We start from the raw sequence: 26,022 nt of genomic DNA, 5'->3' as shown, positions 1-26,022 counted from the left end.
GGCAAGAGCACTCCCATCTGCAGCTGGGCCTGGATGAACCTTCTCATCATCCGGTCCAAGTCTGCATCAGAAAGACTATAAGTAGATCTCGACGAGGCCACCGAGGCGGGCAGGGAATGCCGCCTCGATGACCTCGATGGAGATCGGGTCTCCTCCTCGGGTTCCGGGGAAAAGCAAGGGGATCAGATCTGAGGAGGAGGGGACCTGGAAGCCATGGAGGGAGAAGCCCGCTTAGCTGGGGGGCCGAAGCGGAGGCCTCGGCCCGCCGCTTGTGGTGCTTCTCCCTCCTTTTCTTCCTCCTGGCCTCCCTTTCCTCCGGCATCTTAGTGGGAGTTTAAGTCCCGGCCGGGGGAAGGGGGGCAGGAGTGGCTACCACCAAGGACTGAGGAGGAGCCACGGGAGTACCAGAGGCTGAAGCTGGATCCGGGGGCAAAAGTCCCGCCAGAACCAACTTCGACCTCCGCTCTTTCAGTGCCCTGGGGTTGAACGCTGTGCAAATGGAACACCCTGAGGACAGGTGTTCAACCCCAAGGCACCGAACACACAGAGTGTGGCCATACGCTGGTGAAAGCTTATGGTCACACTCGGTGCACTTAGAAAAAAATGGGTTTTGGGGCCTCCAACATTAGAAAAAAATAAAGTAACTACACAAACACACCAGGCCCCAAAAACACAAGCAACACACACGCACACTCTATGAACCAGCGAGGGGAGGAATTACACTAAAAATGAATAAAATTAACAAAAGGGAATCCTAAACACACACACTGTTTAAGTAATCAAAAAAAATTTTCTATATTGACAAGTTTTTTTCAAGACTTATCTGAAAGTCACCAGGAGCTCCGAAATCCAGCTGTCTCTTCTAAGAGTGGCAAACTAGATCTGGGGTCAATCAGGGTTGGCAGGGGATTATGGGTAAGGGGAGGAGCTAGGAGCTCGGATCCATAAGCTGTAAAATAAGTTGCCGGCTCGGATCCGAAGTCGGATCCAAGACCCAAAGGTTGCTGACAAATGAAGTCCCTACTTCAGATCATGATTTTTATTAATGCATATATTTAATATTTATTTATTTATTATTAATATATGTTACATATATATATATATATATATATATATATATATATATATTTTTTTTTTTTTTTTTTTTTACATCTGAGGGTTTTATAGGTATAATGTTTAAGAAGTACAGTACTGTTTTTAATGTTTGACTTTTATGTATGGACTTAACAATATTGAATAATGTAGTGTTTTAGCCCTTTAAATGGAGGCTTGGTATTAAATTGTGGTGTGATGTCATGAACTGTAAATTTATTTAAGCTGTGTATTTGTGTGTTTTGAATTGTCTGAAGAAGTTTGCTCAATTAGTAAACGAAAGCGCTAACTGGACTCAATGTGGTTTTGTTGCTCTTTTTTTTAACAGTTTTTAGTGTTTGTTTTTCTGGTTTAAGTTCGAATTTTTTCTCATGTGCAACCTAGGGAACTGCGGTGGTGGTGGTGCGGTAGCGTTGTCGCCTCACAGTAAGACATTGTCCTGTTTGATTCTCAGCTAGAGCGTCTTCTGTGTGGAGACATGCGTGAATGGGCGTACCTTCGTTGAAGGTTGTGCGTCAGGGCCGGCAACTCGGCACGTAAAAATCTACTGCCAATCATTAGCGGACCGGAGTTCCGCTGTGGCGACCCCTAACCGGGGAAAAGCCGAAAGCACAACAACAACCTGGCCTTGGGAACCATTCAGTTGGTTTAGATTTTGATTTCAATTTTTTAGTAATTGTTTTTTTTGGCAGCCACCAGAATTAAATGCAGCAAAGCCTTACTATGTTTAGGCAATTCCAATTCTGTATCACAGCTCAAAAAAATTATTGCCTTGGTTACACCTATTTGCTCACCCAGTATTTTTGACAGAGTAGTCTGCAGGGAATTTCTAAAGCCTGCCAACTCATTACAATCCCGAAAAATGTGTTCCCATTTACCACTTTCTTCCCTATCACACCTGCAACATTTACACTTTACCTGAGAAAAAATTATTTCTTGAGTCTGCTTTGGGTCTAAAAATACCTATGCAAACTTATAAGCAAAGTCATAAATCTTCTAGAATTTGTTTCATATTTGGGAGCTGGTTTACTCTTATGTGCTCGAGATGGACTCGGTCTAATGGTCGTAACACTGACTCATGTCTGCGAAACTGACATTGTAAAATCTAGTACTGCCGAAATACAAATTGAATGCTATCTTGGGAAGAGCGCTAACATGGGTTGAGATGGGGGCAAGATTTGTACTTCCGCATTATCGGTGTTCGACAATGCCAGCGTTTGAAGTTCGGGTTTCACACAAAGTGAATTCGACAGAGTCTGTCTCGGGAGCATGATAGTATGATAGCAATCCTTAAAGTCAACCCATTTACCACACTCCCAGAAAACATGTTCCCAGTTAACTCTTTCTTCCCCATCATACCTCCAACATTTGCTGTCTACCTGAGGAAAAATTCTCTGGAGTCTAGTTGGGGTATAAAAAGATCTATGTTAACATTTAGAAGCAAAAATCTTTGTTGCATATTTGGGAGACATACATATATCCTCCCATTGTTTCTTTGTGAATTGCTTAACCAATCTCTCTTCCCAGTCATTTCTAACCTCCTTTCATTGATTTATTTATTTTTTTTATTTAAAAAAAAATATATATAAAAAAAAAATAAAATAAATAAAAATAATTTGTGAATTGCTTAACCAATCTCTCTTCCCAGTCATTTCTAACCTCCTTTCATTGATTCCTATAGTTATTATGCAATATTTTATATACCCTCCTAATTATCCTTTTTTAACAGCAACTTATACTCTAGATTTTATTACAAGCTCTACCAGTGCTTGTCTTTCACTAAGGAGCTTCCTATTCCTTTCTCTTTGCCTTCCCTATCAAGGATTGATATCAGACTATAGGCAATCTCTAGCCTGTAGTCCAAATGTACTATTAGCCTCTTCCAATTCTATTACATTTCCCTGATTATTTGCTCCCAATATTTTGGTTTGTTTGCCAGTTTTCTCCAGTAAATTCCATCTCTTTCTTGCCTGTTTCTCTCTACCCCTAATTGCAGTCATCCCTATCGGCAGAATCTCTTTTCTCCATTCCTGTTTTGGTTCAGTTTTTAGAATTCTTTCTGCTACTTTATGAACAAAATATTCTGTATGGTTACTATTTTCCTTAAGGATCTGCATCCAAAATCCCAGTCTCTTCTTATTTCTTGACCTTTTCCAGTTTCATCATCATCCTCTTCCACTATGAATTAAAGCCTTTTGCTTCTGTTATGTATAGCACCCTTAACTGTGTAGCTCTGAAATACCCCTTCAAATCAGTTAATCACAAACCACCTTGTCTTATTGGAAGGATCAGCATATCCCACTTAACTCTTGCCTTCTTCCTCTCCCAGATAAAATCCTTCAACTCTTTATTAATTGCTATCTACATCTTCTCCTCTGGTTGATATAAATATGCATGACCTGTGTACAAAACTATAGGGAGTAAAAACATTTTGCTGCTTCTATCTTGCTATCTGTATCCATAAAACACAGCTTACAATTTCTCAGTTTTTGTATTATCTTTTAGTCTCTTCCCACATATCCTTAGTACCATAACATAATCCTTTTAATCCCTACACTTAAGTACAACACTTTATAATCATGGTTTAGACTCAAAATGGGTTTACATGAAGCTGGATCTGGTTACAGCCATCACAGCTTTTTTCCAGGATGTTGGTGCTTCTTCTCCTTTTAAAATACTGTTAAAATGCTCAAGACTTTTAGTATTTTCTTCCCTCCTAAATGCCAGGCTTCCACAGGAATACCACCTAATCCTGGAGACTTTCCTGTAGATTGTTATATGCCATCATTTTTGTCTCATCTCCTCCTATCCTGTTAGTAATTGAACCTCATCTGCCTCTAACCTTGGCATATTTAATTCTTCCATAAACATTTTCATCTGTACTCTTTCTTGATTTCCACATTTCGCTGCTTTATACAGATTTTCATAACATTTCCAAAATATTTCTAATACCTCTACAGGATCTCTGTTTATTTTCCTTGTTATAGGTTCTCTAAGCTTGGCAACAACCCTTTCCGCTTTATTTTGCTTGATCCATTATTCTAAAAGCTTTTGTTCTCTGGAGTTATCATAAGCAATTGTGTAACAGCAATCTTTCTAAACTCATGCATATTATCCATATATTCCCTTATTTTCTCTTTAGCACCACTCTGCAATTGTGCCTTTTCATATTCTGTGAGATTCCTCCTACTTTGCAATACTTTAACCTTTGTCAGTCCCTCTAAATAATTCTAGTTACTTAACCACTGTTTCTTTTATTTCTACCCTATTTTTAAACTCCACTTTAATTTTACCCCACTCTCCTAGTTATATTTTTGAAGAAATTTCTGTCTTCCCTAATAATGTCCTAATAAGTTGCATTACCAGTTTCTTACATTCATCTCTGTTAAACAGAGGTGAGGAAGCACCAGTCTCTCATTTTTATTTAACTACCCTGTACTTTTATTTTAGTTACTATTGACATGTGATCTGAAATAGTTATTGGATGTATATCAGATCTTAAAATTAAATGCAGACGTTCCTGTGAAATATAATTTCTGTTTAGCTTAACTCAATTTTGAAGTCTTTGGAGATGGGAAAGTAATGACAAGCATTTTTCAAAATAGGGTTACCAGAAAACTCAAATGAGGTATAAGAGATACATTACAGATGCACAAGTCAACTTACCAGAACAGTAGATATTTGAATGATCACTGCTGCAGTAGCCTTAGCTATGTGGGTTATATCCTGCCAAGGATATAATAGCCAACCAAGTTCCCCAGCTTCAGTGTACCTTCCATATTGTCCTGTCAGGCAGCTTAAGCTGAGCTGACTAAAAGACATGTTTCAGCACCAAGCCCTTTAGAGCTTTCCTGTCAACACAGAGATGGAGGCCGAGTCTGGAAGGACAATGCTAGGAACAATAAAAAATAAATGTCAACACTCTGGAAACAAGGGAGGAAGCAGCTACTGCAACAGTGATCATTCAGTCTACTGTTACAGTAAGTTTACTTACACAGCTATACTATGTTTATCATACTGATCACTGCTGCAATAGCTTCAGCTAAATGAGCAGATTACCCTAGCTTACTACGTTCAGAAAAGAGAAGAGTCCAAGAGACCTTGGAGAATGGTCCTAGCAAAGCCTGATCTGGACTTACAGTAGGAATCAAGCATGTAGTGCTTTGTACAAATATGTACAGAGGACCAAGTAGCAACTTCAAGAATACTTCTAGAATCTAACCTTTGCCAAAAAGTCATAGATGAAGCTAAGGACCTGGAAGAGTGGGCCTCTACCCTGCCTGGAATACTTTTATAGTGAATATACCAAAAGGTGATAGCCATAGACAACACAGGTTGTCCCTTCTTCTTACCTTCACAAGAAGTGAATAAATGATCCAAAGATCTGAAAGATTTAGTTCTGTCGAGATAGTACCCGAGTTGTCTGGACATTCAAGGTATGAAGTATCCTTTCTCCCTCATATTAGGTTTAGGAAAGAGAATGGAAGGGTGGACAGTTTGGCTTAAAGTAAACTCAGACACCACTTTAGGCATAAAAGGATTAGTTCTCAAACAAACTTTGTTCCTCTGGAAAACGAGATAGGGTTGACTCACCTTAAAAGATTACAACTCAGATCCTACTTTTGCAGATTTCAGAGCAATAAGTAAAACTGTTTTCCATGTTAAGAGCCTCAAGTCAGCCAAGCTAGCTGATTTAAATAAAGCAAGTGTTAGCTACTCTAACACAAAACTGAGATTCCAAGGAGGGCGTCACTGCTTCACTTGGGAGGATCGTGTGGAAAACCGCTTTCAAAAACATTTTGACATAAGACTGCATTGAAAGAGGAGGATCTAGTGGCAGACATGCTGAAATGGCTGAGAAATTAACCTTAATAGAAAAATAAGAAAAGCCGTAGGATAGTAACTCACACAGATATTGTAAAACCAGAGAACAACTAGCCCTTAATGGGTGTGGTAGTTATGTTCTTGGCACCAACAAGAAAACCTTTTCCATTATGAATATATGATTTTCTAGTATCAGGTTTTCTTGCCTCCATAAGTACCTGCTACAGATCCTCAGTAAACAGGTACCTAAAAAAAATTAAACCCTTTTGCACAGGCAATCAACTAAAGTTAATTGATATCAGGTTATATCAAACACCTCTGTTCTTGTGCGAGTAGATCCAATCTGTGAGGAAACTTGTGGGAATTACCCTAGCCATTTCCAAAAGAAGGAAGAACCATGGTTGCCTGGGCCAGAAGGGAATCGTCACAGAGATCCTGGGGAATTCCTTCTGAATCTTCAGACATACTCTACCATATTAATGGAAAGGGTAGAAAAGCATACCAGAAAATTCCTGTCCAAGGAAAAGAAAAGGCATCTGTCTTCGAGGCCTTCTTACATGGAGTCCTGGAATAGAATCTTGCCAGTTGATTGTTCAGAGAGGAGGCAAAGAGGTCTAACTTGAGGAACTCCCCACTGATGGATTAAATCTTGGAATACTCCCTAATTTAGCTTCCATTCATGAGGGTCTGCCATGGTCCTTCTCAGCTCGTCTCCCACACAGTTTTCCTCTGATAGAATATAGAATGCCTGTACAGTGAGACTGTACTATGAAGCAACAGCCCAAGCTAAAAAGGCTAGTCTGTAGAGGGAGTACAACTTGGTACCATGACTGTAGTATAGTCTGTAACAACTTAAAGAGGTCCCAGGAACCAAAGATAATTTAGAGACTTGAGTGCCTTAAGCAGGACAAGCATCTCTTTGACATTTATTTGCTACCTCTGTCCTTGGTGTCCTACACACCATGCACTTTTATTTCTCCTGAATTTGCTCTCCAAGCAAAGTCCAAGCATCCGTAGACATGGTTTTGAAATGTGGAGGGAGAAGGGTGGACCTAGATTTAAGGATCACTATTGTCTCCAGCAAATGATTTGTCTTCTGACAAACTCCAGCACTGGCATGTAAAAGATAAAAGGTGTTGCAGCTGGGCATAACGAGACTTCAGATATCACTGTATCTTTCACATGTGGAGTCTTTCCAGGGGTATCATGGCAATCATTTTAAACCATGAGACCCAAAATCCTGAGGTATTCCCTTGCAGTGACCAATGTCTGAGTAGAAAATTTTAGAAACAGCTCTAGATCTAGATCTATTTTTTTCCCATGGAAGAAAAAATGTTCGGACTAAGGTGTCTAGTTGCCATCCCCAGGAACACAATCCTATCTGGAGGAGTCTAGAAAGACTTCTGAATTTTCTCTTGGAATCCCAGCTTGTGTAAGAAATCTCTCATCCAAGAGAGATTCCTGTAACATTGAAAAAGACTCTGCAAAGATAAGCAAGTAATCTAAACATGGAAAAATGAGGATAGCCTGCAAAAAGCTGGAGCTAGACACACTGAACACTCTTAGTGCAGTGGGTAGTCCCAAAGAGAAAGGCAGGAAACTGATAATGTGATCCAGAGACACAAAACCTTAATAAACATCTGAAGTCTGGATGAATAGGGATGTGATGATAAGCATCTTTTAAGTTTAGTATTACCAGGAAATTTGAAGGAGGAAGAACAACAACAGGTTGGGAAGTGACATAATTTTGAGTTTGGGCACCATCACAAACAGGTTTAGGAAAGAAAGATCTAGAGCTGGACTCCAGAGCATTTTCTTTCTTTGGCACTACAAACATCCTTGCATTAAAGATTCTTCCCCACTTGACAAGGAGGAACTGCTTCCATCAATCCCTGGGACAGCAACTCGTGGAAAGATGAGTCTCACATCCTAGAAATCTCTAAGATGAGGAATGATCCCCCTGGAAAGGAGGAATTTCCTCCCACTGCCATTTGTCACTTGATGAATGATTATTGGAACCCATTTGTCTGATACTATTTGTTTTCAAAGAGAAAAATGGAAATTAAGACCTTCTCGAAGAAGAAAAAAGGGCCGGGGGGGGGGGGGGTTGGTCACAGGGTCTCTAATAGTTATTCAAACTTGGACTGTCCTTGATTTTGGGAGGTTTGAGGCTTCTTTTTGGAACCCCCCCTTGCCATTTCTCCTTACACATCTGTTTACTAGTATTTTGTTGAGACTGTATTCTGTTTTTTTTTTTTTTTTTTAGCAAACTGGATGAGGAGTTAGAGAATCCCTTAGAAAATTTGGAAAATAAGGGCTGAAAATTTTTAGAGATTCCCTGCATCAGCTTACCCGTTCATCACACTGTTTGATAAACTCTGAAGCAGACGGGCCAAAAACTAAAAGATCTAATTTTTATTAACATCTGGAAGGTTCTGAGAATGCAACCATGCAGACCTCCTCAAAATCTGCATTTCTGAATGTATGAATTCTATTCTTGTATTTTACTTTAACATAATGTAACCTTCATTGTATTTGTATTGCTTACGGAGCCTTTCTCCCCGGGCCTCCACTGAAAATGGGCACTTTTAGGCCCAGTGGACTTCCCTGGTAATCAAACTGAAATAAATAAATAAAATAAATAAATAAATAGTACCAGTGCCCATAGCCTTGGAAAAGTAGCAACAGTCTCCTAGCACTGTAAACAATGAGCAGTGACCAGTGCAACAGATGAAACTAACTTATTTAATCATATTTTTTCCTCACAAGAAGAAACTGCAGATAAAACATTCCTAATACTTTTACAATTAATCAGAACAAACTAACATATGAACCTGACAAATCACAATTATTCAGAACAAACTTTAACATGCGACACTGACAATTCAAAATGCTGAAAAAAAAAATCAAAGTTGCAGAAGTATACACTTTTACCAATTCTTAATAATTTTCCTGTCCTTATCAGAAAAAGTAGGATTGGAATTAAGTATTTAGCAACCGTGGGATCAACTAAAGCATTCTGACACAACAGAGAGGCCTTCCCTCTTCCAGAAATGACAAGAGTGTCTCTCTCTTGCCCACTGAGGGAAACCCAACAACTACAGAGGACTTGACTAACCTGTGTAGCTGCAGGTGCTACGCTAGAGGGATCTGAGGTAAAATACGAGCTGTAGTAAAACACACACAACAAAATAGTAATCCAAAACTGTCATAATAGGAAACCACACCGGAATAGTGTCCAAATCTGTTTTAATGAGCACTTTTTTCTTTACTTTAAAAACTTAATCAGATGAATTCACATCCAAAACTACATCAATTTATTTAATATTCAGTTTTCTAAAAAAAAAACAATCAGATTATTTAAAACCCATCATGTGATTGGCAATTTAAAACATATCATTGGGGGCTTGGCAATGTGTTTAAACGACTTCAAATAACCATTAAAAAAGTAAATAAACCATATCAAATGTACAATGATTATGAAATACAAACAAGTCTAAAACACACTAAAATGTTAGTTCATCTTGAATCTGCCTTTAATTTTAATTGAAAGAGAGCGCATGCTAAAAGATAGAACACATGAATATATTTACAATATGAACAAAAAAAGAGATACTAATGCTCTGTATAAGCACGTAGAGGAGAACCAGGGGCATGAATTTAAAAGTGTAATTGTGGAGCACATTTTACCAAGTGATGGGGGGATCCATGGATTAGAAAAATGTGAGCTCTACTGGCAGATGAAGTTAAATATGAACAGCTGGCCAGGACTGAATGAGCAAGTGTCAATAAATTGCCTGACTTTGGGTTGGTGGTTGGAAGGACGGATTGTACTACTGGTAGTTTTTGTACCACTGTCAAGCTGAAAATGGTACCTCTTAACTAGGGAAGTCAACCAGCAAAAGCTACGAGTCAAAAGTCACTTTTTTCACTGAAAAAAAACCATTAAAAGCACTTTAAAACACTTTGTCAGACCGATAAAAGTAAAATAAACACAATTTCTCCAGGGGGAAAATAGTTTTCAGTAACTTTACACAACTTTTAAACTGACAGAAAAAAATAGCACTCCTGTTTAAAAGTATGAAACATGTTGTGGCAATCTGTTAAAACACAACTCCTACCTTTAAAGTAACTTTCCAGAACAGGAAAAGTGATAACATGAAAGGCTTGGAGCCCAAACATGTCTTTTAGTCAGCTCAGCTTGAGCTGCCTGTTAGTTTGGGCATGTGGAAGGCATCCTGAAGCTTTGACCAGCTGTTATATCCTTGGCAGGATATAAGCTATATAGCTAAGGCTACTTCAGCAGTGATACATCATATGTTGCAGTGTCAGCAATTTGAACTCTGGAACCATTACAAACAGGTTGAGATGGACAGGTCAAGCACTAGCCTACAAGAGGGTTCCTACTTTTGTAACAGAAAAATTCTTGAATAAAACCCTTTGCCCCTCTGAGCTGGGGGTAATGGTTTTAAGACCCCTATGGCCCATTCGATTGATGACTGAAGGAAATAGGAATTCTGATTTGAAGGATGAGGGTGGATTCTCTGAAAAGGGGGTAGACCTTCCCAATGTGATCTGTAACCCCTCCTGTACAACATTTAGAACCCATTTGTATTACGAGACACACTTTTGCTAAAGTGGAAAATGAAGAAACCAGGCTATGGGACAGATTTAGATGAGTGGTAGGGAAGGTGTCGAGGGGGGCAGGAATGTTGTAATAGTTATTCATTACTGGTGGACTGCTACTTTTTCCTGAAAGGTTCCTTCTTAATTTGTAAGACCCTTCCTGCCACAGGTTTGTTGGGTTTGCTTGTTTTGCTTTTTAAAAAGGAATGTGAGGAATTTGAAACCTTAGAAAAGGAGGACTGATAAAATGTTACTAACCTCCTGAATACGTCCCACTTTCATCAAAATGTTTGATAACTTAGGTTGAAGAAAGACCATTCAAAACCTCCTTATCCAAAGGAAAAGTTAAAATTTCACATTTTACATCTTCAAAAAACATAACATGAACCTAAGCAAAACACCTCATCATGGTAGCAGAAGCAGCTGATCCGGAGTCGGTGTCAGCGCAATCATAAATATATTTTAAAGAATATTTAGCTACTTATGGAACCAGAGAAACAGCAGAATTCAGGTAAGACCTACCTTCTGAAGAGGATAAAGAGGCATAAAAGTCCCTCACATTATCAAAATAAGCCAACATATTTTTCATAATATGTCACAAACACCTAGCAGTAAGAATATATACTTTCTTGCCAAATCTGTCAAAAGCTTTCCCATCTTTATCTGTAGGGGAAGAATTAGTATTAATATGATGTTTATTAGCATCTGGGATAGAAAAAAATACCTGCAGGGTCAGATCAGGGATGAGGAAACAAATCTTTGTAAGCATGAGGCACTTTATAAAAATCTGTCCGTCTTTATAGGGACTGTAGGTTGACTGTCAGCCATACTGCAGGCTACATCAAAATGTATTTATTTCACATTTACACATGTAGTTTCAGCGTTATCATTATGTGCTGTGTTGTGCTTTGCTTGCTGTGGAACACATTAAATGTTTTAAGGTGGTTATGGCTTGCTGGTGCTTTTTTCCTGTTTATTGGTTTTGTTTTGGGCACCTCATCCTCCTGGACTTGGTTATTTATTTCACATTTGGTTACCAGGAAAGTTTGACTGGACACAAGTCCTTTTTCAGTGGAGGCCTGGAAGAAAAGCTCCACATATAACACTGATTAATAAAGTACAATTTCACAGTTACTGAAGTATAACACTATACGTTTTACATCAAATAAAACTAGGATAATAATACTTTAAACTGTACATCAACTAAAAGTAGTATGAAAAAATAAGTACAGTATACAGGTACAAAGATGAAACATCTTAAACTGTACAATCAAAACAACGTTCAGTATGATATAATATAATAATAATATAAAGTATACACCAGGTTTCTATACCTAGAAGAAGAAGCAACTGTTGTGAGGAAGAGGAAAGTATGAGAAACGAGACTTGCAAGATAAAGAAAGGTCAACTGCCTAAAAATAAGTGAGGAGTGTTTACCCTGGGTAAGCAAGAAGGAGATGGAGTTAGACTAGTCTGGGGAGTCAAAAGCATCATCATAAAGCTGACAAAACAGGAAGATCAAACATTGGTAATGGAGTATCCACATGAACAACATAACATTTCATCAAAGAAAAGGGAATTTCAACTTGCTCCCCACTGAAACAAATTGTTAATTCTAGAAACAGTTAAAAAAAAAAGAAAATTCTTCTAAAGGAGAGTCTGAGGAAACAACTTCTTTACAATCCGAGTCTGGGATATGGGCAAATAAAGAAGAAGAGGCACTGTCCCTATCCATATCATCTTCATCTAACAACTGAGCGAGATTATGTATTTTTTAAACAAATACTCAGGCCATTTACAAGAGAGTTTGAAATCCTGCAATAATCCTTTAGTCAAAATAGTAAACTGTTGCTTATAAACAGAAAAAAAAAGTGTTAGAAAAAATGTTTAACTTTTTTATTTCTGCTTTCTAGGGGTATCTTTAGGAGGAGACCAACTCATGGATGGCATCTCATCCTGGGGAACAAGTCACTTCCCCTGGATAAACAGGGATGTCCTCCCCACTGAAACTCCCATGTCAGAAGAAATTGCCTCTACTTTGCCCATTAAGGACATCTGAACAGCTCCAGAGTATGTGGCTAACCCCAGGTCCATAGGGACTGAAGGGACTACATTGGTGGACTCCAGGACAGAGTAAATGGTCTGAAGAACCAATTCTGGCCACTACAGAGTCGGCCACCAGATATTGAGGCAAGGACTGAGCCCATTGTGTTGGCAAGGGCTCCTTGTTAATTTTCATTTTCTTAGGTACAGAGGAAGGACAGATGTACCATTAAACTGTTCCATACTACAGCTCGGAATGAAGCCTGTACCCTGGTAAACACTGCTGGAAGGAGTCAGTAAAAATATTAAGTTGTCACAAAGTATACAGAAGTACCAAAACCAGTAATTCCCTAAAGAAACACCCAACTCACTACAAACACAAGTAATTGCAATAGTAAGATACTTTCCCCAGAAACAGTGCCAAAATAAATGTAAAGCACTTATAATATAGCAAGACAGCTGACAATTGGGAATTTTTGACAATTTATGAAAAGCAGAGATAATGAAGGTATTTTAAAGGGACTAGACACAATTACTTAAAAATCTGATAAGTGTGGAAGGAATTCCCAAAAGGGAACTTATCTGTCCAGAAAAAAACTGTCGAACCTCTAAAGACCATGAGGAAAACTCTTGAGGGTGGTAAGAAGGTAATGAACGTTTTTGGTGTCCATGTCCAGGTTTTTGTTTTCACCCTGAGAAGCTCAAGCTGACACCAATTTGGGAGCTTGTGTGGAGGAAGCAAGAGGCTTTGGAACACTGGCTGGCTGTTACTTCATCAGCAAGATATAACCCATATAGCAAAGGCTACCACAGCAATGATTTATGATGAACATGTACAGGCTCACTTATGAGCCAGCACTGTAGGCCTTACATCAACAATGTACTTTTCAGTTGCTGGAGCAGTGGGAAATGAACTATATAAAGAAAACTGCTGTAGTCATCAACAATGATGCAACATGACGATCAATTTTCCAACCACTGGCCTGACAAGGTTTGGGTCTCCATTCCTGGGATAAGCCACTCTCTTTGAGGGCTTGGTACAGGTCTTAGGGTAAGCAAGACTTACACGGTGAAGGTAACAGCTCAGAGACTCAGCCCTTTGGTTGTTGCTCCGCTGATGACCATTAAAATAGAGTGTAAAGAGAAAGACAGTGATGATACTGAGATAGAAGAGAAGTGAACTAAAAAGGATACCGTGTGTTAATGAGAAAAAAAAAAAAAAGGAAAGAACACACTAATAACAAAGAAAATGAATGCAATAAAGATAAAAATGTGCACACACATACTTTTGGTTCATTTGATTGGCAAAAAAACTGTGGTACATTTTATCTAAAACTCATTTCTTCAAAACTACATTTAATTGAAACAAATTTCACTACATCCTACAGGCTGTTATGCAGAGATCTATCCCTAGCATATAAGCATCTTTTGACCCCACATTGATGGACCTCCTGCATATCCACAGAACAAACCACACCAGAATTAACTGTTACATAGACTTAAACCTCACCTAAGATATGCATAAGATCTGCTGTTGAGACAGGTACATATCCCAGAGGCTACCTTTTCTCTGGAACAGGCTTCCCATCCATGTGGAACAGAGTTCCTTCTTAACCCAATTCAAGTGCAACTTGGACAGCTGGATGGGGAACAAGAAATCACCCCTGGTTTGGCAAATATGTCTCTAACAGAGACCAGCAGCCTGTAAATTGTTCGTGTCCCTGGCTTTGCTAGTAAATGTTTCATATCCCAAGCTCCTGCTTACACTAGACCAAGTGTACCAAAACTTGTAAAAGATTTGAGCTGCAAAGCTAGACTTAAAAAGATCCCAGTGGTCCTTGGCCTACTACATATACCTATGAATCTATGATACTACAGAAAATAAGCATAGCACTACAGTGCAAATTAATGCTGATCAGTATTTGTACCTTGCAAATGCCCTCTGTTATGTTGTGCTGCAATATGTAGAAGATTATGTATGTGCACCAGCAGTAATTCAGTGTTTCAGAAGCATTCCCTGTGACTGTGGAGTTAGTGCATTTATGTCGGGGGGGGGGGGTGAAGCTTTTGGAGGTATATTTAGTGTAAATGTGTCTCAACTAAATTAGTTTTTGATGAAATGTACCACTTATTTTTTTTCAGTGAAATGAAATAGATATAACAAAATGAGCTAAAAATCTGACTCTCATCTCATGAAATTATTTCATTGGACACAGATATATGTCTTGTAAGATAAGTGACCCAATAAATGAAATATGGATCTTACAAATTCTTGCATTCTAACTTCACTTCTGCGTTATGCTATTTGCAACCATACGCAGAAAAGTAAAGGGAGAGTACTGTCACACACACCTAGTAGTAAGAATCTAACTCTAATAAAAAACACACTCACAGAATAATCAGATATGGAATTAGATGTATTTTCTTTACTGTCCAGCTTTTTTGCATCTCTTTCTTACCCACAGCTCAACATCAGTGGATCATGTTGCCTCTCCTCATTTGCTGGGTCTACCTACCCCTCTAGGTCTCCCTTGGACTTATTCCAATAAAGGTCGGGGCCAGTAAGATATCCAGGTGTCCTGTGTCCATGGCTTGCCGCTAGGGGAATATTACAACCTATTTAATTTTCCACCCTACGTGTGTCCCAGTAATACCCCTTGAATGAAGCAAGCAATGGGTGGAGTGCTCTATACCTCACCTCACTTCTACATAGGTCTGACTTTGGGAAGCTGACCCTCCCACCCCATGGGGTACTTTGCAATTGTTTACAAGGCCTCCATGATGTGTGCTCCATGCATACAATCCTCTCTTTCCTCCCTTCTCTGGATGGGCATGTCCATCTTCCTCTGCGAATGCCTCAGATACCCAAGATGCTAATCATATCCAGTTTGCTTGCATCTTAGTCAGGGCTTATCTCTATACTCCATTGTGCTGGTTATTAGGTTGTATTTTTTTAGCACTTGCCAAGTACTAATGCTGGAAGAAATGCATATACTAGAAAAAAGTAATTATGTTTAAAGATAAATTTCATAAAACAACCTCAAAATACTTTATTAACAGAGCTGAAAGAAGAGTCCATCATAAACAGAAAAGTTAGGAGGAGTTAAGAATTTGTGCAAAAACATTAAATCAATACAAGAATTATCATCACACTAAGTGAAAGATGCAAACATAACAGGACCACTGACATCACTAATTTTTACACAGCTTAGATTTTGACACACAGAGAAATAAATGATGTATAAGAAAATTACTTAAGTTGTTACGTTACTTCTGTCCTGTTCCCCACAAATAATCACTTATGCACCTAATAAATTTTATGAATAAAATTTTCTAGATGATCTTAATGAAAGTGAGAAATATGTAGACATTATGAGATGTTGCTGAAAGACACTCTCTGAAGAACACAGCCAATCATTTAATCTCAAAGTATCATTTAGACACTGTTTCAGGTGCTACCAAACAATTTTTCTAAGAGTTTTTGAAAAAATGTAAGCATTCTTAAATATAATTTACTGTATTATGATATGTATTTATAACAACATGGGATGTAACTCGCCACAATTTTTTTTGATTACTGAGATAATACATAATAAAACAATTCTAGAAAAGTCTAATGTAATACTTCCATGGGTTTTTGCAGCTTTGTTAAAGTCATTCATTTCACAGTTTGTGCTTCAGTGAATTAACATAATATAAATGCAGATGTTTCTGAATCAGAAAAGCTTGAGAACTTCATAATTACATCACTGTTTACATGCACAGTTATTTGATTTTAGAAAAAAAGGACATAATTTCTAAAACTTGCTTATCTCAGAAAAAGTATAATGAGGAATCAGTTACCCCAACATGAATCTGCATGGTAATGGTAGATAAATCTAGACTTCACTAATTAGTGTTCTGAATTGCTAAAATTATAATAGTCCAACAAATCAAACTGTGATACACAAAGTATACCTTCTTTCATATCTGCAACCCACAGTGTTAAAAGTATAACTTATGAAGATGTTTATAAACATAAAAAATACAGTTAGACTAACTAGCAAACAAAGAATATTTCTTCCAGTATTCTGCTTTCTTCCACATCATCACTCTCACTTCCCAAAAAGTCTCGTCTGATCAGCCGCCTTGAGGTTTTACTGTGGCTTACAGACCTAGGAGACAGCCTCTGCTGTACATGGCTAGCATGATCACTAGGGTGTAGATGATGACGACTTCTGCTAGACACTGGGCTTAGTGCTGCCACGAGGTCAACAAGGGATGCTTCATACCTTCAACATAAAACATGATTTTAGCTAAGAAAATGACAATTTAAAATAAAGCAAATAATCCTTTGTAAAGTGAAAAGTAGCTTATTCACCCTTAAATGCAAAATGTTTCAGTCTTTCATTCTTTACATAAGTTAACATCATAATGAATGTTGTTTACAAAGAAACACAGTTTCAGTCCTCATTGCTGTCCAGCATCTGAAAACTTCATCAAAAACATTCCAAAGAATGGTTAAAGGTAATACCAATAAGAACTAACGATAACCAACACTATCAAATGATATTTGTATTCTTTCATGAGAATCCAGTGAGTTTCTGGGACTGCAAACAACATATTAATTATTTTCTTGCAACTATGGGAAATGTCAGTAGTAAAACATGCTTCAGTATGCTACTGAACAAAGGAACAATGATGTCTTAGTAAGAGGTAACTTGTGTGCAATCCAATTGGAAAAAATCATAAAACATAGATGAACATATAATATTAAGCACTTCAGACATGAGAAGTTTCAAGAGAGCTGAATGCTCAAATCCTGGCTAATTGTAAGCCATGGACATAAAAGGCTGCATCTCCAAAATATTCAAATATACCTTCATGAGATTTCAAGAAGTTACACTGGGATTCTTTTCTACATAATATATTTAAATTGTGCTTCTAGCTTCAAAGACAAACGGATAGTGCCCGAGTAAAGAGATCAAATACTTGAACATCATTTTTGTAAGCAATGTTAATTTCATTTCTACAAGCTTCCTCAAATGTTTCATCCAAACGTCAGCAACACATCCTCATATTAAAAACACTCCGAGTCACAGGAACAACCCCCACCCCTTTATCCAGTATCATAACCATTAACTTGGGGTTCCAAACTATATAAAAAAATAACTCCTAATCTTGCTTAATAGTACCAATTACTGTCAATGGTATGGGTTAACATGCGTCTAAAATCTAATTCACAAGTTTTTTTTTCAACGATTCATATCAAAGAATGTAATATAGTATTAAATATGGTAGTTTTTTGTCAACTGCCTTGTACTTGACCAAATTTGTGTTTCAAGAAAACTTTTAAATTCATTTTCCTTGTAAACAAATTAATATCAATTAATACATTGTTTATCTTAGATGTCGACGCTGGGATAATCATGAACTTTTTATCCAATAAATCAGCATGTTGTTGACCAATGTTAATCTCACTAAAATTATAACTTGTACAGTCACCAAGACTGTTAAAAATAAATTTAGGAGTTACTTCACTAAAAAAACTCGGGGCTCATCACTCACTCATTGTGTCCAAAACTGAAATCAGGACCATTATTTAAAGAAGTGACCTGTGAAAAAGTTACTGCTTGTGTGAGGAGTTCTTGTTCTACCAAGCATTATTGTTCTTGTGGAATCTGTACCTGTTCTGCATACTCTCTGAACATCATAGAAAGGGGCTATTCTAAAGGGACTGAAGCAGTGTCATCTTCTCTACTCACATAACCTCTACAGCACGGATTATTATGTCTATCAACATTGTGGCCTGTACCAAAAGTATCTCCAGAGTGAAATGGACCATAGTGTGATTCTCCCTTCAGTGTAGGGTAGGCTCAACCCTTGGAATGGTCAAATCTGTCTCGTTCAAGCTTCTCCATGTGGGTCTTCACCTCCAGTAAGACCATTAGCTGCCTAAAAATATTAAAATACTTAGTAGAATAGTTGTCAAAAAGTAAATCTTATGTGATGGCGGTATTGAGGGAATTAATCTCCACCTGTATCCTATCCATCATTTTTTTGTATGCCTAACCAAAACCTCCATTAAGTAACACCCCTGCTGATCAAAAAGGGCTAAAAGTTCATGTTGTAAGTCAGACCTTCTCCATACCAGTAGGAAATTTCCAGGATCTGAAGCCCTTAAGTATAAGGCGTGACCTAATACCCGCCTTAATATTAATTTTCAATCTGAAACTTCTTAAATTTCAATAGTTTATTTTCAAACCTGTTGTTTATCAAGTGCTCCAGTCTCATGCCTAGTGCCACAGCTAAACTCAATGCACACATTTAGCCATGATGAAGTATTATGGTTCCTCTTATTTAGCTGTAACAAATGTACTAGCAAAGCATGCTGCATACCCTCTGATTACAAAGAAAAAACAGATTGTCGAGGGGAGAATTGTGCAGCCTTTACACCAACAATATAATTCACAAAAATATAAGGCCCACTTGTTTCTTGTTAATCACAACCAACAGATATCGGAGTAGGAACAGCCATCAATTGCTGTGTAAACTCACATAGTAACAATGTCAAATTACCAATAGTTTGATACAAGCTCTCCCAAAATACAGCATGATGACTAAAATGATTGACCTACATCTCCACTGTTTCCACAGATGACATAGTATAAAATCCATGCCAGGAACCACAAAACCTTGGCTGAGCAAAACAGCAAACCAATAAAATCTTGAAATGCTCACAGAGATGAAGGGAGCTAACAGATTTTATTGCTGTATAAATATTTTAGCATTTTCATCCCCTAACATAGGAAAATATTCAGAACAACTCTTAATACAATACAAAAACATTTTAAGTAAACTTTAACACAGATGTCAATCAAACTTCAAGTATAACATCACTTCCTGTCATTCTTCAAAATCGCAATGTACCTTACCGTTACAAAACTCGACAAAAAGATCTTAAAATGCAAAAATTTACCAAAATGCTAACAATTATAGTTAATTATAAATATTCATCCCACTGATGATAAACTCATAAGCCCAAATGTCAAAATACTATTTAATAGATATATCATTCAATCTAGAATGGATAGAAGTATTCAAAAATAATCGCCACCAAAGGTCCTCTTTCCTTAAACTTGGACGACAGCCTACCAGATTAATGAAGTATATAAATATATGATTATTGATAAGCCTTTTATACTGATTACCTTCAGAATACCTAAAATTCATAAAGATTTAACTAATCCTCCTATGTGATCGATAATAGATGCCGGTTTGTCAAAAACATATCCAATAGCTAAATATTTAGATCTCAGACTTAAACATCTTAGTAAGAAAATCCCTTTTAATTGTAAGGATTCATGGGATTTTCTAGTAAAACTTGGCTCCACTGATTTTTACCCACACTTAGTTTTTCCTACCATAGACGTTAAGAATGTATCCACTGTGATACCACATGAATTTGGATTGGACTGATTTCTTTTTTTAAGCAATTTCCTTTATATAGAGTTCACAGGTTCATAGGTAGGTACTAGGTTATTGGCCCTAGGGCCTATACAAGCCTAGCCAAACGGCACCCTGGCTTTTGCCACCCAAGAAAATTATTTTCCTGTGCCCCTGTCAAGCCGAGCCACAGAAGTGATCCTCGAGGTGAATTTCCTACCTCCCATCCAATCATCAAGATTTTTTTCTTGAAGAGTGCTAATGAGGAGTTTTGTTTGATATAGATAGATAATTTGTTCCAGAGTATGGGAAGTCTCTGGGACAGGAATCTATCCCTCCAACATGTTCTGTTTATTGTGGTGACAAGGTTTAGGTCCCTAGAGCATGTAGCTCAGAGGGATTGGATTTCTTTAAGTGGAGCATGTCCAACAGCTCTGGGTTTGACATAGCGTTGTATGTTAGGCAGAGATTGCCTCTGAGCAGGTGATATGCGACAGAGTAAAGCTGGAGTTTTTTGAGACAGTCTGCGAAGGGCATCTGTTTGAGGCCATTAATCCTCTGTGAGGTATTTCTGTGGCCTTACCAGTTGTTGTAGATGTCTTGTGAGGTACATACCAAAAGGGGCGTTGTACTCTATAATGGGTCTAATGAGTGATGAGTAGAGGGGAACAATGACCTCTTTTTTCCTGGATGAGAAACCTTTTGTGATGAGGTGTGCCACATAGAAGGATTTCTAGACTACTGTGGCAATGTGATTATCACAGGAGAGACTACTGTCCACTTGTGTCCCAAGGTCTCTTATCACACTTTCAGTGTTAAGTAGACTACCGCCTATGTGGTAGTTCACGGGTACAGACTTTTTACCAAAAGGGATGACAATACACTTTTTGGCATTGAGCTTGAGGCCAAGGCTTTGACACCAGGCATCTGTCTCAGTGAGGCCCTTTTGTAGGATGTCCACATCGTTAGGAGTTTTAATTATGGCTCCTAGTTTGCAGTCATCTGTGAACTTTGTTAGCCAAATACCTTCTGTGTTAGCCTGTACTTCAGAGAAGTAGATACCAAACAGGAGAGGACCTAGGACTGAACCCTGTGGTACTCCACTTGTCACTGGTCTGAAGTTGGATTTAGAGTCTACTACTTTCACAGTGTGGGTTCTGTCAGTGAGCCAGTTGGCAACCCATCTTGTGACATAGGGATTTATACCTAGTTTAGTGAGTTTATCTATAATTCCAGAGTGGGGGATGGTGTTGAAAGCCTTGGCGAGATCAAGATAGGCTGTGTTCCACCTTACCCTCATCTACGGCTTTGGTGACTGCTTCAAAGAAGTCTATCAGGTTTAGGAGTCATGATCTGCCTTTTACAAACCCAAACTGGGTAGGGTCCAGATTTTGGAGATTAAGTTCCATGATGATACGTTCCATAGCCTTGCAGACCAGGCTTGTCAGTCTAATGGGGCAATTGTTCCCAGGGTCCGTGGTGGCTCCCCCTTTGTGGAGTGAGATAACCATTGCTGTGTGCCATTCAGTGGGCACAAAGTCAGAGGTGAGGCTATGATTGAACATGGCACTTAGGTGGGGTGCCAGTTCATTCTGTAGTTCATATAGAACGCAGCCTGGGATGTTGTCAGGTCCCATGGATGCTGCGTTCTTGGCTTTGGAGAGTGTTTTTTTTTTTAATTGTGCAGCTGTGATTACAGGAACTTTGCATTCTTCCTGTATAGAGATGGGCCCTTTAGAGGATGAGAGAGGGATAAAGTTAGCACCGAACCTGTCAGGATGTTGGCAATTTCAGTTGATTCTGTATATTTAGTGCCATTGTGCTGTAACTCAGAGCAGATCTGAGTGTTGCCATTGAGATTCTTGACATAGCTATAGAACGCTTTGTGGTTATCTTTAGTATCAGTGGCGATTATGTTTTCGTAACTAGCTTTGGAGGAATTTGTGAGGGATCTCATCTTCTTACTGAGGCTGACCATGGAGTTCCTCCAATCATGGGATTTTACTCATTTTTGCAACAGTTTCTTTCTTCTGTTGTATCTGTTTGTTTATGGCAGGGGACAACCAGACTGGCTTCCTCTTTTTGGAGGATAGCATCCTGGTTCTGTTAGGGATTGCATGATCCATGCACTCGTGTAAGTGCTTATAAAGTGCAATTGCATAGGATTCAGCAGTCGTACCTCTATTGTCCGTCAGCATGGGTGTCGTGAAATTTGCCACTTCTGTCTTAATAAGCGTGAAGTTGGCATTGGAGACATTTTTTATGGTGGTTTCCCTAATGGGGGGTGGGGGTGAGATGTGGATGTCTAGGGTGATTTGCTTGTGGTCGGATCTGACCAACGAGGAATTGACCTCTGGTGTGGAACACAGGCTGCCCATGTTGGTAATGACCAGGTCTAGGATATTGCTGCCCCTGGTGGGAGTGTGGATAAGTTGATCCAAGGCGTTGGAATTTATGAATTCCAGAAAACGTTGCGGACAAGAGTTGGTACATGAGTAGTTTTCCCAGTTAATGATGGGGTAGTTGAAATCGCCCATTTTTAGGGTGTTAGGTTGTACCCTAATATTTTCCAGTGTATCAAGAAATGAAAAGTGGGAATCCTGGGGCATGGTGGGGGATCTGTAGCAAGCTACAATTTGGATTGCGGTCTTGTCCAGAGTTAGTTGCACTTGGATAATCTCGGATGCATTATGCTGAGCAACTAGCCTGGAGGTGTGGATATCCTTAATGAATATGGACACGCCTCCGCCTTTAGTGCTTCGGTCCAGGTTAGGTGGCCGAACGGTGTGGTATGAATTATAGCCTGGAAATGCAGGGGTGCTCTCTGGAGCCTTGAACCGGGTCTCTGTCACTGCACAGATGTCGATGTTCTCCATTTTAAGGAGTGCCTCGATTGAGTGCATTTTGAGGTTTAGACTTCTAGCATTAAGTGGCATTGCCCTCAGATTTTGCTTGCTTGTACCTATTACAGTGGTGAATTTGTCATTTTAATCTTGCCTAAAAAAGGCAATATAGGGGTGGCAAGAGCTTTAGCCAGTATCCGGAATCCCAAGGGCGACAGGTGCAGGCCATCTCTGGCAAAGCATCATGGTTTGTCGATCATGTCATCCCAGGCAGACAGATATTGGATCCCCTTAGAATGACACCAGAAGCTTAGCCAATTGTTGAAGTCAATCATTTTGTCCTTGTACTGCGGTATCATTCTGGGTGATGGCAGGATGCTACTCAGGGCTAGGGTCATACCTGCCTGGGCTATGAGATCTGACAGCTCCTCCATGTCTCTTTTTATGTAGTTCAGGAAGGTATGTCTCAGGTCATTCACACCAACATGGACAATGATAGAGTCATATTTGTATTTGCTGTGGAGTGACCTGAGTGCATGCGTTATGTGGCAGATCTTGGCACCTGACAGACAGCTGAAAGTAACTTTCTCCTTGTTTGGCCTGGTGAGTGGAACATCAGTGTGCCTGACTATAGAGTCACCTATGACTAGAGTGTTGGGTACGTTGTTATGCCTTATGGGCTGTGGTTGAGTGGCACACTAAGTGTGTGGGCTATGTGTCATTTGGGTTGTGCTGGGGGGTGGAGGTTGCTTGCATTTCTGCTTTGGAGGTCCCTGTTGCTTTGGTAGATTTTTGTGAGAGCCTCCGCAAATGTAGGTGTGTGTTTTGTGTTTCTATGTGTGTACTTTGGTGGTGTATGTTATGAGGGACTATGTGATGAGTGCGGTGTGGTCCAAGTTTTACCTTCTCCTCTTGACTGTCTAGTCCAGTCTTGGGTGAAGAGAGCTTTGCTTCCAGTTTGGCTATATAAGTGTATCTCTCACAGGTTGTAGTGTTGGGTGGTAGGAGGAGAGGGTTGTCTGTGTACATGAGGCAATTGCTGCATTGACCCAAGATGCCCAGATTCATCAGGTAGACAGGAGAAAACACCGGGAGCTGACCCTTACACATGCCTGGAAAGGTGCTTATTTATTAAGTACTAAAAATTGTTTTCTTCTAGACAAGTGAGGAAAGTCGAGTGCTATAGTAATTTGTAGCTTATTTGGTGCTTATAATGAGTTCTGAACAAATGCTGAGCTCAAGGAAACAGATTTGAGTGCTGAAACTAGAAAACTGTCTAGTTCTAAGAAACAAAATTAGGCTAGAAGACTTCCCTCCAACACAGAAAGGCTTGGGGGCTTCAGAAGCTTACAAACAGTCCTGGATACAGCAAATCTGTATCTTGACTAGACAACTTACAGGAAAGGCAGGAAACAAGCTTAGAATTTTTTTTTTTTTGTAAAGTGGAAAGGGGAAAGGAGGAGCAGACACTAACTGGGTTGGCCTTCTCAAATGTTCTCCATGGATTAGGTAGAAAAAGGAAATGACACTAGAATGGGAGGAGTGTCCCAGATCACATTTACAGTAGGGTCGGGCAACTGCAAAGCCACGAAGTATAAACACAGGATACCAATAGGGATGGAAGGTGGGTGGGTGGGAACCAAAAATCAGAACAAACAAACCCAACCAGAAGCTTAAAATTTCTAGTAAATACCTCACACACAGTGAAACTAGCTAGCAAAGTATATGCAGACAATAAAAGTGCTATAACTAACTCAGAAATAAGCGAAAAACAGGATACTTAATGTTATATATCAGAGAATAGTTGGTTCAGAGCCCTTCCTCTGACTAGCTCAGTGTGAAATGGCAGAAACACTCACAAGTTAACTTCTTAAGTAACAAAGTTGAAACCTGAAACAACTTTAAAAAAAAAAAGCTTGAAAGAACCAATGAGGTGCTTACTCCAAGCCGTAGTCCAGGAAACCCCAGTCAGCCAATGACCACAAACAATTTACTATCACTGAAATGCTATATTGGCCTTGGCTAAGCTATGATAGCCTGGAACATGTGCCCAGACACACAGCCTCTACTAACAAACAACTAGGCCCAAAACACAAGCCTGAATATGGACAATGCTACACTACCAACACTACTTAGGTAAAAAAAACTGCAGAAATGTTTAAACAGATAAAGGATCAAGGATACTCTAGAAAATGCTTATATGATACATTCCTTAGCAGGAAATCAGAACAAACAAACCCAACCAGATGCTTAACAATTGTAGAAAATTTCTAGTTAATACCTCACACACAGTGAAACTAGCTAGCAAAGTATATGCAGACAATAAAAGTGCTATAAATAACTGAGAAATAAGCAAAAAAACAGGATACCTAATGTTATATATCACAGATTAGTTGGCTCAGAGCCCTTCCTCCGATTAGCTCAGTGTGAAATGGCAGAAACACTCACAAGTTAACTTCTTAAGTAACAAAGTTGAAACCTGAAAAAACTTTAAAAAAAAAAGCTTGAAAGAACCAATGAGGTGCTTACTCCAAGCCGTAGTCCAGGCAACCCCAGTCAGCCAATGACCACAAACAATTCACTCTCACTGAAATGCTAAGCTATGATGGCCTAGAAAATGTGCTCAGACACACAGCCTCTACTAACAAACAACTAAGCCCAAAACACAAGCCTGAATATGGACAATGCTACACTACCAACACTACTTAGAAAGAAACTGCAGAAATGTTTAAAGAGATAAAGGATCAAGGAGACTCTAGAGAATGCTTTTAACTGCAAACAAGTTAGATGATACACTCCTTAGCAGGAAATCAGAACAAACAAACCCATCCAGATGCTTAACAATTGTCGAAAATTTCTAGTTAATACCTCACACACAGTGAAACTAGCTAGCAAAGTATATGCAGACAAAACAAGTGCTATAATTAACTCAGAAATAAGCAAAAACAGGATACTTAATGTTATATATCACAGATTAGTTGGCTCAGAGCCCTTCCTCCGATTAGCTCAGTGTGAAAATCTTTTAATAACTCCGAGGATTTCTACACTGGCTTACTCGATGTTATTTTTATTCTGTGGACAAATGAAACGGCATTTGTGGAATATATTAATTTGACCATTACATTTTTGAAATAAGCATACTCTAATTTAGAGCTTATTCATTATTTGG

At 38.8% G+C, this 26,022-nt stretch overlaps 1 protein-coding gene across 1 annotated transcript in view; it reads right to left on the bottom strand.

Annotated features, from left to right (window-relative positions):
* Positions 1 to 15,606: 15,606 nt before the first annotated feature.
* KIAA1328 (KIAA1328 ortholog) overlaps positions 15,607 to 26,022 on the bottom strand; it is a 1,446,094-nt gene continuing 1,435,678 nt past the window's right edge. Inside the window, exon 8 of the mRNA XM_044087278.1 lies at positions 15,607 to 16,856. Within this exon, the coding sequence (XP_043943213.1) occupies positions 16,625 to 16,856 (232 nt within the window). The 3' untranslated portion in view covers positions 15,607 to 16,624. The remainder of the gene's footprint in view (positions 16,857 to 26,022) is intronic.

Source organism: Protopterus annectens, chromosome 1.part1 (assembly GCF_019279795.1).
Source record: "Protopterus annectens isolate FY-2018-M chromosome 1.part1, PAN1.0, whole genome shotgun sequence".
Lineage (NCBI taxonomy): Eukaryota > Metazoa > Chordata > Ceratodontiformes > Protopteridae > Protopterus > Protopterus annectens.
This window is presented reverse-complemented; position numbering and strand designations above follow the sequence as displayed.